Source organism: Eutrigla gurnardus (genome assembly GCF_963514095.1).
Source record: "Eutrigla gurnardus genome assembly, chromosome: 4".
Lineage (NCBI taxonomy): Eukaryota > Metazoa > Chordata > Actinopteri > Perciformes > Triglidae > Eutrigla > Eutrigla gurnardus.
The window spans coordinates 22,406,351-22,424,491 of NC_139918.1; the positions used below are offsets into that span (position 1 = coordinate 22,406,351).

Sequence of the window (18,141 nt, forward strand, 5' to 3'; positions counted from 1 at the left end):
GTTAGTATATTTTGCTAAACTCATATATTACACCATTAAAAGGTGATAAAATGTAAAATAAAAGTGTAGTAGGGTGTCATTAAAAATTCAACCTATGGTATGTTATTAAAATGTAATCAAAAAGAATTGAATATGTCATGAAAGGTTATAATATAGTGTCAATCAGCAGTCATAAAAAAACAGTCTAGTATGTGAGAAAAATGTCATAAGTATAGCAAAAGGTCCAAATATAGTACATCATAAAAGGTCATATCAAAAGTCATACGTCAAAAAAAATTGTATAGCATATTTAGTCATCGAAATGAAACATAGTATAGTTTGTCATAAAAAATGGCACAAAAATGGCATATAGTCATAACACAGTCATAGTATAGTTTCCCAAAAATACGTCATGAAAGTAAAGTATAGTAAGACAGCCAAAAAAAGTCATTATAGTCAGAGAAATGTAATTTAAAAAGTAATCGTATAGGTCACACGTCATAGTATAGCATGTTATAAAAAAGGTCATAAAATAAGTTATTGTATGACATAAGTTATATTGTACCATATAAACCTTAAAATATGTCATTTGGAATGTAAGTTTGTCATAAGTAATGTCATGCTTCAGTATGTCATAAATATATAAAATTAGTATGTCATAAAGTCATAGTATAGTATGTGATTATGTCAACAACAGAAAATGTGTTGGTATAGCAGTAAGTGTTGCATTGGAAACAGAAGAACCCGTGTAGGATTTCTTAAACACATGTTTTATACTGTCCCAACATATAAGGTCATAATGTGTTTTCGTTACATTCCTTGTACAATCATGGGAGAAATGTTGGAATCATTCTTTCCTGCTGAGTCACCAAAGGAAGGCAGATAAAGATAGTTCTGGGGAAGCAGCAGTAATGTTCCTACTGTACTTTGGATGTTTGTGATTGTGTCTGGCTGAGGATTCGTACATGCATCAAATAGTGATGCCCTTGTACCAGCTGCATACTTCATACACTAGTTTTGGTCCTATCCATGCTCCATGCAGTTAACATTAAAATGTAGATCCAACACACGGATGCCTTTTCTTTGGCTGTTGTTGTAAAAGGAGAGAATCGGTGTCATTGCACAGAAAATCAGGTTTCAGAAGGAAAAATCCCAGATGTCAGTCCAAAATGGTTTATTTTGTAAAGGGGGTAGTTGGAAGAGATGAGAAAACATGGTGGGCTACTAAATGATATAATAAAATGTACATGACATTCAAAGGGTATTAGAGTTATCACTCAAATGTTCCACACATGAACTTAGGTCTTCATTCCAACATGTTTTTCCAAATGAAAATGATAAAAAGTTTGTATATTTTCAAAATAAAAATATGTATCAACACAGTAAACCCTCAGTATGCTAAAGAAAAAAAAAACAGAAAAAAAGAAATAACAGTTACATGCAGAATGTAGACTGATGAGTCTATTTTCTTAATTTGGGGGGGAAAAAAACATTAAAAACCACACAAGGTGAATGTGAAACATCTTATTAATTTAGAGAAAAATTTGAGGTGAATTCTTCTGCTGTTTTGTCCTCACATCATTAACTCACATTAGCAGAAAATGCTTTGTTTCAGTCTTTTATTCTGTATAATATAGGTCAATAGGAAATATAAGAAACTGCTATTAATGACAACTTGAGTGGTCTTGGCAAGCCATTACAAACAGCACGTGTTGAGATGCTTCATGAAAACGACGATCCAAAATAAATTACATCTGCCAAAACCTAACGCACGGACTGGGGATTATTTTGGGGGGGTTGGGGGGTATAAGAGGAGGGTTGGACTCAATGTCGGAACAACTGATGACTAGTCAAATACACCGTGAATGAAGCTCCTCTGGATGTGTGGCGTCCAGAGGTACAGCTATAGAGTGAGTAAAAAGGTCCCAAAGTAGAAACTGCAGTCTTAACATGTGCCATACTTTAAAATGTAGAGGAAAACACCCTTACACTCATCAATATGATGAGCAGAAAAGTCCCAAACCAAAGCTTTGAAGTCTTTATTTTTGCTATCGGGGAGAGGAAAAAATACTCGAAAACAAAAATAAAACACAAAACAGGAGAGGGAGGGAAGAAACGACTCCAGATATTACGCTGAATGCAGAGAAGATGAACTGCACGAGTTGGGTGAGACACTCCGGCACAAGGGGTTATTTCCTGGAGCTAGACTTCTAATATCCAAAAGTACTGGTCTGGAGGACCCATGTTGGTCAAGGGGTGTCCATGGAGATGCCTACAGCAAAATGCCTCAACGGCAGCATCTTAGCAGGCTGTCCAAGAGTGACGCTATGTGCTTCCTGCTGCCTGGCTCTCTCCTGCCTCTGAATTACCTGCAGGAAGGAAAGTGAAAACGGGTTGAAAAAGGTTTTTAAGCATCTAAAATATACATCACAAAAGTATGACATTTCTTTCATCCACTGGTTTCAGAGTATATAAACCAGGCAGTGTTGAAACATGCATACTAGCGATGAAAAAATATCACTGACTTGTCGCAGGAGTGGAGGCTGAAGCTGAAGCAGAGGCAGAGGCATTGTCCTCCTCGTCGCTGTCGTCCTCGTTGGACTGCGGTACGTCGGCCTCGGGGATGGTTGTTGTTGGGGTCTCAGGTTCCTGGTCTGCCCTGCTCTTCAGGGCTAAGATACGGTGATGTAGCGCTGCAGCCAACTGACCTACGTCCTTAGAGCTACCCTGAAAAGGAGACACACAAGAGAACATTCTGGTCAAATTGTCTGTGTATTCGGGGCTTAACAACAATGAATAGGCTTTTACATGTTTATTCATGCTGGAGTGCTGACCACCGTTTCACCGAGTGTCGGGGCAGAGGAGACGCAAAGTGAAGATAAGGTTGCCGGTATCCGTTACAAAAATGAAAATAATATCCTTTTTTTTAAATTAGATTCAAGTGGTGGCTGCGTTGCGTTTTTACAGTCTCGTGTATCCAAACATTTCTAATAACTCTACAGGGACGTAAAGTCAACATTTAGTGGAAACAAATTGATGTGATTATTTCTTAAAATACCATGTTTGTATTTAACAACATATTCTGCTTCAATCACAATTTTGTGGTGTTAAGTCTTTAAAAAAGTGCAACATTTTCCCTGTGGTAAAAACTCTCCCACTTGCCAACCTGAAAAAAGTGTACTTTTGAAGTATAACACTGTGAAAATATGCAAATACAATTACACCCAATAGTGGCATAAGTGATGTCTCTCTCTGTAGCTACGTACCTGTGTTTTCCACAATTTAACATTTACTAAAATAAGAACTTTTATGTACTAGAGGAAAACATGTCATCTTCCCCAAGCTTTGAAAAAAATATGCTATACATACTGATATTAAGAAGACCTTGACCCCCTGGTCCTCTGTGTCCATGGCAGTGATTCGTACACTCTTCTCGCTGGCCTTGTCCACCTGCATCTGGGCCCAAAGTTTAGTGTTGAGGATCAACCGGAGGCTGCCCTGGGTCCTCATCACTGGAAGAGTTGAACACAAACACAGCAGCAATTACGTTTAGACCCCAGCAGACACTTTTATTATTCTACCCGACTGTGCGTAGTGCTGTGAGTTCTTCTCATGAAAGATAAAATATATACAGAGCAAATGCTGCAAATTGTACATCCAAGGAACGCTCTAGCCTGGTGCATTATTAAAAATATTCATGTTTACATTTAGAATTCCCCCTAAAGCAGTTACATTAATGCATGTTTTATTTAACATGACCGACACACTCCAGAGGTCAACGGTGCAACTATCTCTCCAGCATATGATTATTCAAGTACTGCAATGTGAACATTTCAGCAGTGAAGAGGGCACAAAATTGTGAACTACAGCGATGTCGGGTTAAATGGTTACAGAGGTATTTCCACTCATACTTTTAAAATTCAACATTCTGCAGGGCATCTACCTTCTGAATGGTGCATTCAGTGGAGCAGCTTCTGTTATGTTTTGGTTCACCTGGTTTCTTGTACAGATCTAGTTGCACTGTCACGCGATACGCAGAGGATACGGGAAATGGCAAATATTAAAGGATCGATCTCAGGATTTTATGAATTGATATCCTTCAAATGAAGATTGAATGAATATTAATTGGAAAAACTATTTTTTAAAGCCAGCCCTCAAACTTTGATCACAAAAATGTAATAAGTACATCTTGAAAGGTGGATGTTTGTAACAATTTTGAAGAAATTCCATCCAGGCGGTCCTGAGAAATCTTGTTCATGAGCTTGGACCAGAAGGACAGACAACACCACAACATAATGCTTCCGGCTGCGGAGGAATAAAAACGTGCTTTGTCTTCTATTAGAGTTTACTTTCTCTGATGACACAGTTTACTCCACATTATCACACAGACACAATGCATTTAACAGCATGCTGTGGTGTATTCTGTAACACAAGAATGTGCTCCCCCTAGTGTTCAATGTCAAGTATTGTAATAATTATGTCAATGAACTATGAATCATTTGTATTTTTTTTTTACCGAATGTGTTCATCCCATATCTGTCCGGCACAAACATGAACTCCCAAACATTATGACACAATCCATCCATGCCCTGATCATCGAACCATAAATAGTTTCAGAAGGTGCGTTTACCTAGACGAGACTGTAGCGTGCCGTCTTCCGTCGATGCCATGTCGTTGAGCCTCAGCAAACCTCGACCTCTCTCTATCCACGACTGAGCAGTCTTCTCAAAAACATATAACTTGCACTGCATCTGAAACACGAGTGACACAAAGCAAGAACTGTATTGCTTTCCATCACATTTATTTACAGCATGCACTGAATCCCTCTTCTTACCTGTAAAACATTGCTTTCTGATTCCTCTCCGGTTTTGACGTCGACTTTCTCTAAGATGCACTTCTTGGCTGTGGCTTTGGTGTAAGCTGCTGCAGACTCCTCCAAAGACTCCGACACGCTGTTCACTGCTGAGATAAAATACAGTGGTGAGAAATCTGCACCCAGCTAGAGCTAAGATTTGGTTTGTGAGATTTTTTTTTATTATCAGAAACTGTTGAAAGTCTCTTCTCACTGCAATATCGCCTCACAGCGACAAAAAATAACATGTAAAATATTGGACTATTTGGTGCTGACAGGTGATAATGAAGGACCTAGGCTGCCTGGCACTGAACAGCTGTACAGACGGCTTCAGATCATCTGCAAAGAGTCACTTCAGAATGTCTTTTCATTGTCACTGCACAAAGATGACAGTCACTGAAACATACCACCAACATGTATGGACAGTATTATCTCACTTGTTTTAAAGATATTGACATTGGTTATGAAGTAGGAATCCATGATCTGAACCAAATAAAATTCTCTAAAATAAAAAAATAAGAGAGTATATAGACCTAGCCTGCATTGCAAATATATTCACCAAACTGACTCTTACAATTTAATATATTCTTTTTCTTGAAAATAAGCAGATATTTTCTTGTGATCTGAATTCATTTTACTTTGCACTTGCATACGTGAAAATAATTCTCTGCTGCATCCTTTTCCTGTTAAGCAGTATGTGCAATTGTGACAAAAAAGTGTGAAAAAAAAGAAGAAGCTCCTGTTAAAAACTGTCTTAATGCTTCAGGAAATGCGGGGTATATCACAAGTCATACTATACTTTAAATAACATGTTGAATAGATACATATTTGAGTGAACAGGTCTGTTAGGATTAAATTTAAATGTCACATTTCTGCTAAATTGCTTGTCTAATTGTCCCAAGTCTTCTGTTGTTGTTTGTAGTTATTGCTGTAATGCAGCCAAACCTCCAACACCTTTTCAATAAATCAATCAGTTGTGTTTTTACCCTTCTCTGGGGTGGTTTCCTGTGATGAGGGCTCTGAAGCAGGGGGAGCTGAAACTTCTTTATTTTCCTCATTTGAAGACTCACCCTTCGGGGGACTCTGAAAAAACAAAGCTGGTCATTGGAACTTGTTCACACCTCAATCACCATGAGTTTTCCAACATGTACTATAAACCAGGTTGCATCGACTCACCAGAACTCGTTCAGACATATTCTGCCCAAAAACAAATTTTGCCCCACTGTCTGTACTGTTTGTGGCATTTTTTGAACTGGAATGAATGAAAGAAAGGAAACAGTGAGTTGATCGAAGTTAAATAAGAATGAAGAGGAGTTGATAAAAATACTCCATGGAGGACAGATTTTCATTACCTTGGGGTAGAGATGTACTGTAAGAAATAATTAGTGCCCTCTGATTCCAGTCCATCCTTTGTTTTGCCTTCTGTACTGTTCTCTTCCAACTACGGGAAAAAAGTTAACTTGGGAGTTATGCTTAAGAAATGACACGATCTTGAAGAATGACCAAAAAAACCCCCATTAAAAATACACATTCATAAAACTCCTGACTAACTGTCACAACTGTTACAGAATGACCACAATTTAGACATGAACCACAGGAAAAGCACCTCTTCATCAGATCAAGAAAATTATCTAAGCACTTGGGCCTGATATACTTTACGTAGTGTATAGAAATGCTCCACAGGATTTAGTGGGCTTAAGTGGTAGAAATGGAATGGCACAATAATATTGCTAACTGTTTTCATAAGTGTATAAACACCTGAAACAACATTTGCTCTTCATATCTACAAAGGGAGTCCGCCATATTGCTAGAGTAGCCCCAAACAGATAAACCAAAATCTGGTTCTACATTTTTAGATTGCCTGAACGCCGGTCTCAAATATGTATTAAAATGTTCATAAAATGATGCGAGAGTGCCATACCAAAAGCCGACAATTGGTATAGGGGAAAGTACAAACTTCAGGCTAGGAGTCGGTCGACCGATATGGCTTTTTCAGGGCAGATACCGATATTGATTATTATTAATCAAGGAGACCTATTTGAAACAGATATTTGTCTGCAGTAAAAAGAAAGTGTCAAAAGGTGTCCTTTTTGACTCTTCACACAAATCTTTGCTGAAACGCCTGAAAGCATACGTTTGATTCACAGAAACATGACAAAAATTGAAGGAAGCTATCAGCATTATTATTACAAATAAATAAATAAAATAGTTCTCTGAAGTTTTATAAAGTTATTATTTAATTACTTTAAAATGAAATTATTTTATCAGCAAAATGGCTTAATGAAGATTACAGATACCTATAAAAAATAATAATATCGGAGCCGATAATCGGTTGACCAGTACTTCAGGCAAAGAGTTTTCTGACCCACAGGAGAATAAAAACACTGACATTAAACCCTGAGATGCCACTAAATCCTAGACAATGGTCGTTTAGGAGTCTCGACTTATAACACGGCATGTCATTATTCAGTATCTCCTTTTCTTGTCACACATTAGTATGCTCACTGAATGTCAAACAGAGTGAAAATCAACCCACCTTTGCTCTGTCTTTGATATTCTGACCAAACACAAAAGATATTGCTACATCCGTTTCTTTCTTCTCCTTTTCGTCTTTATTACCACTTGCTCCATCTTCCTCATTTTCATGTTTCTGAAATGGGGACAAAAAGGCAACATTATTAACTTAACTGAAGAATGCTTTTAACATACCTCTGAGTAGAACAAAAGTCACTTTTACCGACACATTTCAGAGCCTGATCAAACATTTGCTTACTTTTTGAATATCAGACTCAATATACTTCCTCATTCCAGAAGAGGACGGACATATCCACCAATCTCATGCTTTCCCACGCTTTCTTTCCATTGCCTTAAACAAAGCCGGTACTGAACTGACTGGCATTGTTTATCAATACCAACCCCATGATTAAAACAGGGAGCTTTAGCCACTCCTTACCTGTGACCTAACCAGGGTGGGTGAGTGCTCTGTGTTGTTCAGGAAGAGGGACTGGGTTACAGATGCTCCGTCTGGTGACTTTTTCACACCGTTGGTTCCACAACTGGAATCTAAGTGAACAGACAGAAAGAACAAAGATGATTTACTTTGAGTTTTTTTAATGTCCCAACGAACATTTGGCCTGTAAGGCGCATACCCACTATGCACATGCACTATGCAACCAATATTCAAAGTTGAATGAATAATCAGACAAATAAGATTTTAATATATGAATTTTTTTTTATAAGTAATCGACTCATGAGTGCAAGGTGACTCCAAGCTGCACTCACTGGACTCTAAATGTGATTTAGAGGGTGGTGCCTGGAGAACTGCAGGGCGGAGGACACTGCGTTGTTGCTCCTTGGGTTTCTGACTTGGGACGCCTGCAACAGAGCCAACTTGTCTCATACTTTTTGAACACAATGAGAAGTTCTGGGTCTACATGTTCATGTCTAGATGTACCATTTCCATTTCTAAGAGGGGTCATATAAAAAGGGTGCAACTCTGGGTTGAGGCTCAAGTCCTTTTTTCCGTTTCAATCAAGTCAGTGTGAGAAAAAGCTACAGGATCAAGGCTCACAACCTCAAACACCAACCTGAACTCGGTGCCTGTCCATGTATGAGAGTTGGTGGCTTTAAACGGAATCCCACAGGCTTCTCCTCTGGTGAAACGGAGCACAAGAGAAGGCAGACATTAAAAATAGATCTTACACAACTTATAAAGCGTATGTTCCTTCTGTCTTTGCACCTTTCCAACCACAGGGCCCGTTACCACAGCAACCCTTGTAGAGCCTCACGAGTTGTGTTGCAATCAACTCCTGTGCAGTAACATGGCAGGCTCTAGGGCCACTGATCTATTTCTTCCTTGACTCGCCATCTCAGTGGCTTTATTGGCCTGACATGACCTGGCCCTAATCTGTGTTAAAGCAGAAAGTACTTGTAAAAAACTACATCCTCTTTTTCATCAACATTCATGAGATCATTTTGTGTCTAGTAAACATTCATTTTAAACTTTTTTCCTCCATTTTATTAACCAGCATAATTATTGGGACATGGGGGCACATTAAGCATGGGTGTGTAATGGAAAAAGCAACTACAAAAGTAAAAGTCCAATTTAACTAAATCCAATTGGAGAAATGGTACGGTAAAGTAAAGTGTAGTACAGTGGCCCTGCCATACTTACTGTTTTGTATGCAACTAGTTTTACAGTCAATCATGTGTTTGATTTAAAGTGTGTTCAACTTTTGTTTGCATCAAAATCAAAATAAGTTTAAACGTTATGCAAAAGGCTGAAATTATTATTAATGGAGTCCTGTTTGTTTGCTCAAGTGGATGCCCCATCCTTAAAGTTGTGTTTACCAGTGATAGCACGTACGTATATGTTTTCACCCACAAGGATCACACATCTCAGCAAATAGTCAAGTGTGAAACATAGACATAAACAAATCAGGTAGATGAATACTAGGACTTAATTTAACCTAATCTGCCGAGTTGTACTGATCTGAGAACCAAACTCAATTCACTCAAGTCTCCAGCACACAACTGCTTTATAATCCCTCATAAAACAAACCTCCGACATGTTCAGTGGCACTATGACAGCAGCCAACCAACAGCACATCACACTATGGCTCCTTATAATAATAATAACAACAATAATAAACCCTGTGCCATTACCGTTATCAAGCTAAAATGTTTCCCGATATTGGCGTCATCATTTTGATGGCAAGCTCACAACTTGCAGGTCAAACGGTCATAACCCAGAGCAGAGCTAAATGATGTGCTAGCTAAGGGTGAACCGAATGCTTCAAAGTTTCGACCATTGCAATGCGATGTCCAAATGCATTTAAATGCATCTTTGTTTGTTTGTTGTTGTTTTGTTTTTATATATGCATTACCACATAAATCCGGAATAGCACATGAAATAAGGAGTGGTAATCCCACTTTACTCATTACGCTTCAACTTTGGTAATCGTAATTCTCAGACAAATAGTGCCGTTTGAGGTGTGTAGAGACTGCGTGTTATCCCGTGTGCTGAAATGCAGCGGAGGAGATCAATAGACAGTTGTTTATAGGTCTACATATGAACAAATTAGATTTTATGGGCTATCGCTGTAATTAATATTATGTGATTATTGCACATTTTGTAGCCTAGCTGCTTTCATTTTCAAGAGAAAATCCTTGAAGTCCGGTTTTGGTCCTCGCCTGACATTCGAGAATATTAAAGTTACTATTCTTAGTAAGTAAGTAAATAATGGCTGAAAGCCCCCGTCGATGGTCACAACGAGTCACATGTAAAGATGCAACAACAGCAGGGTTTTTTACTCCGCCATGAGAGGAAAAAAACCCATAGTCTAGCAGCTGTATATACGTTTCTCGTACTGACTGAATGAAAGGTTGTAAAGAGAAGAAGGTTCTCTCCCTCTCTCTCGTTTAGGGACAGCCCTAGTACCAGCGTGGTCACAGGTCTTTCAAGGTCATAATGTTTCCACAATGAAGAAGCACCCTCTGAATTATAGGGGATTTTGAGAAGCACCTCTCTAGAAGCAACATCTAATTCATGTAATATTGACAATTCGCTAACCAGAAATGCAACAAATCACCTCTTTCTGCTGGCTATACTGCATGTTCTTTTTGCAACACACGATACAAACTGACTCGGAACATTTGTGCAGCCATACAGAAAGAAAAGGAGGATCAAATTATTTCAAAACAACCAAACCTCCAACAGAAGCTGAACGCAACGGCCACAAACGATAACGGGATATCCAACTTGAATGCACTGATCTGGCACAGTAAGTTTCTCCCATTTCAGCAATTCTATAAGATTAATACAACATGTAAAGGAGGCAACTTCTTGTTCGACATTCACTTATTTAAAAACTCCACTCGAGCCTTTGGAAGTTGTGCCTTGTTTTCCTCAATCCATAATAAACATCAGACCTCCTCGGCAGATACTTGACGGGCTAGCTCAGATGTAAAATTACCACATTCAAGTCAACTAGAGCTGTTCAGAGACAATGGAGTGCATTTGCAAACGGGGACCCACAACTTCCCCGACATTTTATTAGCAACTACTGTTGTTATGATGTTAGAAAATATAAACACATGTTAAAAAAATATTTCTGTCCTATTCTCTGAATAGCAAAATGTTGTTATTTGCCTATTCATTGATATTGTCTGTTGCCATAAACTGTTGAAAACGGATTACATGTTTTAGCTTTAAAACTAGGATTTTTACTGCAGGGGGGCATAAAGCTCTGAAGAGAAACTAATGGTGGTCTAGATGCCTCACCTGGCTCAGAGTCAGAGTTCCCAGTTGGAGACTGGCAGAAACTTGAGGGCATGAATACATTGTTCTTGGGAACTGCAAAGTAGCAAACAGGCATTGCTCTCAGCATACAAATCAATGTGTACACCACAAGCAAGAACCAAGAAAAAACAAATGCTCTTCTTAGTCACCACGTGCCCTTACCAGAATGTGGGGGTGGAAACGATGACGTCCTTTCCCTTTTCACAGGGGGGCAATAGCTTCCCTCGTCTTTATCTGAATCTGAAAATGGTAACAAAATAGTAAGTTTGCAGTTTGAATACATACTACGAGAAAGAGAGCATTAACAACAACAAAAAAGTGGCCAGTTTGGACATTAGATTTACCTTCCCCATCCTCTGCACTTGAGCCCTCTGCAGATCGCTGCAAGAGAAGTGAAAGATTGGCACTCAACAACTCTTTTACTGCGCAATGAACATTTGTATTAAATAAAGTCTGCAAAAAGGTTCAAATATGGCTTCAGCCTCAAATAATTAATTGAATAACACAAACACTTACCTTCTGTGCTTTATCTTTTTGGAAAACAAACACAGGAGGCGCTATGGCAGGCTTGTCTGTTAAGAGAAGATGTAGGCTAGTCATCAAAGCACTAACTTAAACAATGGTCATCTTTTGATTCTTCTTCGTGGTGTAGAAAACACATAATCTGAGACAATTGCCTACAGTCTGATTTCCTCTGAAAAGCATTGACAGCAGGAGTGTTGATACAGCTAGACGGTTGGTAGCATTAATCAGCATAATCATCTTACACTAAATTAAGCCAAATTTCAATGCACAATGATACATAGCACATGCATTTACATACAATGCCATAAGTCATCTAAAATATGCGGAGGTGACATGGACATCCTATAATTCACAGACTGTATGGCTGACATACTTTAGGTTCACAGATTTACAGTACCCGTCTTCCACTTCTGATGAAACCTCCAGTGAGGTAAAAAAAACAACAACAACTGCTGACAGTTTATTTAAATGTTAGATTTAGCTGGGTCAAAAATGATTGCAAAAGAGGGAAGTGTGAAAATAACCTGACCAAGGTGACGTGGAAAAATGCATTTCTATAATGCTAAACAATGTTGAATGTCAGTCAGTGTCAACGGTCAGAAGAAATCAACTCTTAGGCCTATCAGGAAGTCACATCATGGTGACCTAAACTAAACAATGCAAAAGGCATTCATGTAAATATCAATGTATCACACAGACATTCAGATGTTTAATCAGTTCACAAGTCCAAACTGCAACTGTAGCTACTTTTGTAGTCAAAATGGGATTTTATTCAGTTTACCACTGCTATAAATTGCTATCTTAACTGACCAAGAATGGCAATCGCAATATAGTAGTGTGATGTCACCTCGGGCCACTTCATGAGTCTAACTTCCCACTGTAACCTCCGTAAGATGTCTAATCCTGTAAGGTTAGCAGACAAAGGTTTTCCTCTGTCTGGGCTAGGCCTATAACTGTGCAGAAGCATCCTTGTGAGCCTTGCCGTGGTATAAATGCATGCGATAAAAGCAAAATAGCCAACAGCACCTTACCAGGATTGTTTACTGGACCAATATTCGCCATCTCAAACGCAACCCCCTCGTGGCTGATACTAGCTGTTTATGTATGAAACGCATTTAATGGGGGGAAAAACGTTGCGTGACCTATATTACCATCCAGCGTTGCATCTTTCTGCGTTTAGTAGTCAGCTATCTTGGCTAATAAATGTAAGAATGCCGCCACGCAACGCTGACGTTCATTGCAGACATTCACGCAGCCTGAGATGCTCCCGGCTTATGTTAACCAGCTAACGTTAGCATTTACACTAACGTTATCTGACCCGTCCCAGCAAATAGTCGGTGCCACCGGTTGTTCCCCAATGCCCGAGCGTAGCATAGCTTACTGGCTATAGTTATTAGCTTGCTAATGCGCTCCATCCCGCATGAGTCATCTCGACTGACAAGCAATGACACCAATAGGCTCACTGAAAACCACCATAGTTAAAAGATCAACACACCGGCGAGCCGATCTGAGCTCAACAAATAGGAAAATGTGAAAAGAAATAACGATTACACCAAAACATGGTCTCTTGACTGACGTTTTTCCTCTACCCGCCTAAATGAACGCTAGGCGATCCTGTAACGGAGTGCTAACTACAACAAACGAGGAGGATGCCGGGCATTAAACGCTCACTATGAATTGAAACAACGTCCTCATGGCTTTATTATAAGCTGTGCTTTCCACCTTTGGCCTAGCAAGCGTTTGTTTGTTTTCACATTATATCTTTACGCTCACCACTAATGGCAAAACACACTGCCTATAAATAGCCGGGTGCTAGCGTAAGAAGGTAAGCCTAGTGCCAGTGGCAGGCAGGATTTGAGGGCGTTCCGAAGCATTCCAGGTATTACCCATAGCCCAGTCGTTAGCTTTGTTAGCCTGCTCGCTAACGTTGTAGTCCTGTGAACGCCGCGGCGCTAACAATACACCTGAGCTCACAATTAACACGCAGCCAAGAGGCGTCATTTCAGGTATCAAATATGCAGACAATGTACAGGCGCGGTGTATAAAGACAGAGTAGCTGTATTGTTTTTCTCATACAGCCACTTACTCACCTTCGTTTGCCAAGTCCGCCATTTTACTTCGACGCTTACACACCCACAACCCACCGCGCAGATAATACAAGTTGAGGCAGAGATGTTTTCAGTGGCAGGGAGCACATTGGGCGACCCCTGCCCTCTCCCGCGCCAGTCAGTAAACCACAACAAATGTTTGCCTGTCCGTGGTTTCTGCTTTGAATGGAAAAGACGTTTCAACCAAGCACAAAGAAACAACTTAAAGTTAGCTTGGATAGCTGAAGCTACTAGTAATGCAACTCCCTGTAGAGGCAGCCACCATAACACAGATTGTTGAAAAAAGTGTTTCATTTATGATGATGAGAATAGGAATCAGGTACCTTTCTTATGACCTTGGAATCAGGGGCCACATCACATGATCGATGGAGTTTGTTGAGTTGTCATGGAGATAGATTTAGTTGGCATCATAATTGTTGTCACAATGATTGACGTGAAGAACATAAGAAAGAGAGGGAGCCTTGAGGGATAAGGCAACTTGCCAGGAGGAGGAAATGCTGCACAGATCTGACACTCATCTATCTGTGCACAACCAAAAAGAAACCTCATAATAAGCTCCTTCTCACATCCTTCCTACGGCGAGGGTTATTCTAGTCTTGGATGTACAATTCACAAGCTATTTTTTTCTTGGCTCACCTGTTAATTCAGCATTCCAGTCTCAGCTGTAGCATCTACAGCCTTCTTTAGAAGTGTTACTGTAAAAAAGGTGGTGGTCAAATTTACTACGACGGCCAATAATGTGAAGGTAAACAAACAGGACTTACTTCACATTTCATGGATTCAGATCGTGTCTCATCATGTTTATATACACGGTGGCGCAGTGCTGCCTCGCATTGAGAAAGTCACTGAGTTTGAATGAATCGGAGAGCTGGGCCTTCTCAGAAAAACACCGTTTGTGACGCAGACATGATCATCATGTTTATTATGAAAATGAAGGATGGGAATTTAAATGAAAACCCAAATCTGAAGCTATTTGATGTGCTTTGACAAATGGTCTACAATAATTTAAAGAATTCATAATTTCAATAGGCAATTAATTAAAGGTATCCTCTTGAGTTTTTTTGTTCTCATGAAAACACTATTTGCATCACCTTTTTTTAAAAGGTGTTTTGAAATTAGGTGTTTGCACTCTCCTCCTCTTCTAGGTGTGCATTGTTGCCTTTAACTGTGGTCCACGTTTACCACGTATTGAATCAGACATGAAAGCATCACAAACTTCTCTGCAGTCGATACACAGACAATTAGGGACCCAATAAGAACCTTCAGTTTGTAAGAATTTTGACCCCTTTAAATTAATCTTGACTGGATGTTATTTCCCCGACAGCGCTGTAGAATAAAACTAATTTCACATAGATGTTTTTACAGCTTTGTGTATACAGACAGTACTGAGATTCTGCTTTTCATGTGTCACTTTTCTATTTAAAGTCAAAGCAGTTCCAGCATCTACCACCAGATGGCAACAATACATAATGCTGGAGGAAAGCCTCCTTTATATAGAAACAGTGAACACAACACTCTGATCTCCTCATTGAAAATACAGTGTCATAACATAACATTACATTACATTACAAACCATTGTATAACTGATTGCTCTCTCTCTCTCTCTCTCTCTCTCTCTCTCTCTCTCTCTCTCTCTCTCTCTCTCTCTCTCTCTCTCTCTCTCTCCCATAAACAGTTGCTGTTGTAAAAGGCTTGAAATAACATTTCCAACATTTTCAATCTATATAAAGATACATATATATAAAGATTCCATTAGAAAGAGGCCGGGTGCCAGATGAAGACGCATTGGGTAAAAACAGCACAAACATCAACATTTAAAACAGTCGTTTGACTTATAAGTCCAAATATGAATTTTGAAGAAACAGACTAGAGCACATTTCATAAGAACTTGCGTTGCACAATATCCACCAAAAGTGTTCAGCAAGAGTCATACTTCACATTTCCCTTCAGGCATCAATCAAACAAGCCACTGCATGTGTTTATACCACAGAAGCCCTCATCTGTGGAGCGAGCTTGGCTTGTGCGTTTTGTCCATAACACTTTCATTTTTTGTTCTTATCCATCAGCGTTAAGCTGCTGTCAAATGCCCACTGAGTCAACATGTTGGTTGGTTGCAGGCCAGGGAACTTAACTCTCTCCGTGCTCTAATCACAGTCCAGCGAAATGTTTGTGCACAAACATTGTCTGTTTCAATCCAGTGTAGCAGATTTCCAAACGGGCTCTGTAACATTGCTATGATACTGGAAAAGCTACCTTTTTTTCTGGCCCTTCTGGTTTGTGAAATATGTGTATAATGTCATGTATTTGCTTAGAAATACAGCAAGACCACCTCAGACATGCTCCGTTACATAACGGACTTCTTTCCCCTCTCGGATGATTGTAACTAACACCTAAAGATAAAACCCTGAGGAATTCCACTGCAACAAATGCACTTATGATGCATTCTTTCTATAAACCCCAAACCATTGCATATATTGAGTAGTTAAATAAGTGATCTTATCTTCTGAGCAGCTTCTGAACTGCTGAGTATGAAAAGATTAGAATACAATAAATAATAGCTTGAAAACCTTTCAATTATGTAATTATTTGTATACCCGTAGGATTTTTCTTGGTGAATAATACCCCAGAGGCCTAATACCAGAGATATGTTAATAGTGGATGTTTGGAAGCCCAGATTACGTTTGTCACAGCCTCAATTGTTTACACACTAATACTGGTACTTTAGACACAATGACCGTGACCTGTCACTCATGTACCAACCCACTGAACCAATTCTGATCAAATACAAGCACATTTCCTGCTCTACACTCAGATTGCAGGTTTAAACCACACTTAAAATAAAATGTATACCAGTACAGTACACAATGATTTCTACTGTATATATATACAGTATACAGTATATGAGATTGGGGATGACTATTCATACACACACAGTATTTTTTACAGTATTGACCAGGGAGAAAATAGAACATCGACTGTTTGTTCTCTATGTAGAACACATCCGGCTTTGTGTATTTTATACAGCTTTTTTGGAAAAATGTTTTGTTTTTATTACAGTAAACATTATAGAGAAATAGAGAGAAAAACATTCATAGAGTTTTTTATTGAGCACACCAGAGTTCAACTGGTGCTACGAGATGTCTGTTCATAACCTTGACACAATCCACAAAATTAATATGCTCGTCTTTTTCTGTTGATAATAGAATTGTCATTTCTTTCTATGTATTTTAATGGTGGTATCTTATAATGTAACGTTCATACCCCCCTAGAGAGTAAAACATTTTGATGAGACATTTCCTCACCTAAAACAATGAAGGCAATGTTACAAATAAACCCAACATTATTTTGACATTTGACATTATTATATTAATATTATATTATTGTAACATACATTTTTTTTTATTTGCATGCTCCCAGCAGGAGAAGATTTAGCGACTGCCTGGCTTTCATCAGAAAACCTGAACCCCTCTGATGCTTCGTGAAAACAATTCCTTCAACTGTCTTTTTCACACACATTCAGTTCACAAATGGATGGTTGCAAAATGGTTAAATCAATATGATTATTCAGTCTACAGCATGTCAGATAATCTTCATTTCTGCTCTGTAGTGTGTGCCAAAGTAAAGTTTCTCACACACTGATGGATGGTTTCTTTGGGATGTCTTCTGTCATATGCATGGAAAATGATAGCAAAGGTGAAGGGATTAAAAAAAAAACATATCATATAGTCTGAAAGGATTGCTGTCAACACACTGCATCATCACACAAACGGAGTCCAAGTAGCAGTGGACCATTATCTCCTGACAAAATCAACGCTGTTGATCCTTCAGGATCTTTTAAAGATCGCAACCAGGAATTAGAGATAACAACCAGCCAAGTCTCTCGTCCTTTTGCTTTCTTCTTCTTGTTAAAGTTGCAAGTTGCTTTGCCAACGCACATTCATTCATCCTACTGTGATCGAACTTGCCTAGGAGCAAGATCAGAATTGCACAAAAAAATGCAGTGAAGAAATCAGCGTAAACAAAGTGCTGGCATAGAAATAGTAATAATTCTTGCTTTTTTCCCCCTTTTGCTGCCCGACACAACGAACAGTCGTGTGTCCTGGAGTAGAAGTAAACAACTCAAGTGAGCAGTGATCCTGCAGGCCAGAGAAATGGAAAGGGTTCATGAAACGCCTCATTGGGCTTCGGAGGGATGTTTGGACGGGAGTGCGAGTACAAACAGTGAACGGTGCTATCTGATGTCCTCTCAGGCACTCTAGGCTCATTAATATCTGTCACAAAGCGTTCAACGAGGAAAGCTTTGGGAGGCGAACGCTGCGGCCCTGTGTTTGGGAGCTAACAGGAAAGGCTTCGGGTGGATACGCGATACGCGTTGG

The 18,141-nt window shown here is 39.2% G+C and overlaps 1 protein-coding gene across 5 annotated transcripts; it reads right to left on the reverse strand.

Moving 5' to 3' along the window:
- Positions 1-1,136: 1,136 nt before the first annotated feature.
- ranbp3b (RAN binding protein 3b) lies at positions 1,137-13,819 on the reverse strand. Of its 5 annotated transcripts, XM_084008666.1 has the most exons (17): positions 13,748-13,818; positions 11,649-11,704; positions 11,477-11,513; positions 11,295-11,372; positions 11,115-11,186; positions 8,419-8,484; positions 8,114-8,206; positions 7,785-7,894; positions 7,368-7,481; positions 6,184-6,272; positions 6,008-6,083; positions 5,818-5,914; positions 4,814-4,938; positions 4,610-4,730; positions 3,349-3,491; positions 2,505-2,706; positions 1,137-2,348 (listed from the first exon to the last, which is right to left on the reverse strand). In XM_084008666.1, exons 1-17 carry the CDS (start codon positions 13,767-13,769, stop codon positions 2,305-2,307), a joined length of 1,545 nt encoding a protein of 514 aa, XP_083864792.1. In that variant the 5' UTR covers positions 13,770-13,818; the 3' UTR covers positions 1,137-2,304. The 5 variants fall into 5 exon arrangements, with proteins under 5 accessions (XP_083864792.1, XP_083864793.1, XP_083864794.1 ...); XM_084008667.1 differs by lacking the exon at positions 11,115-11,186 and having other exon boundaries at positions 13,748-13,819; XM_084008668.1 differs by lacking the exon at positions 8,114-8,206 and having other exon boundaries at positions 13,748-13,819.
- Between the last annotated feature and the right edge of the window lie 4,322 nt (positions 13,820-18,141).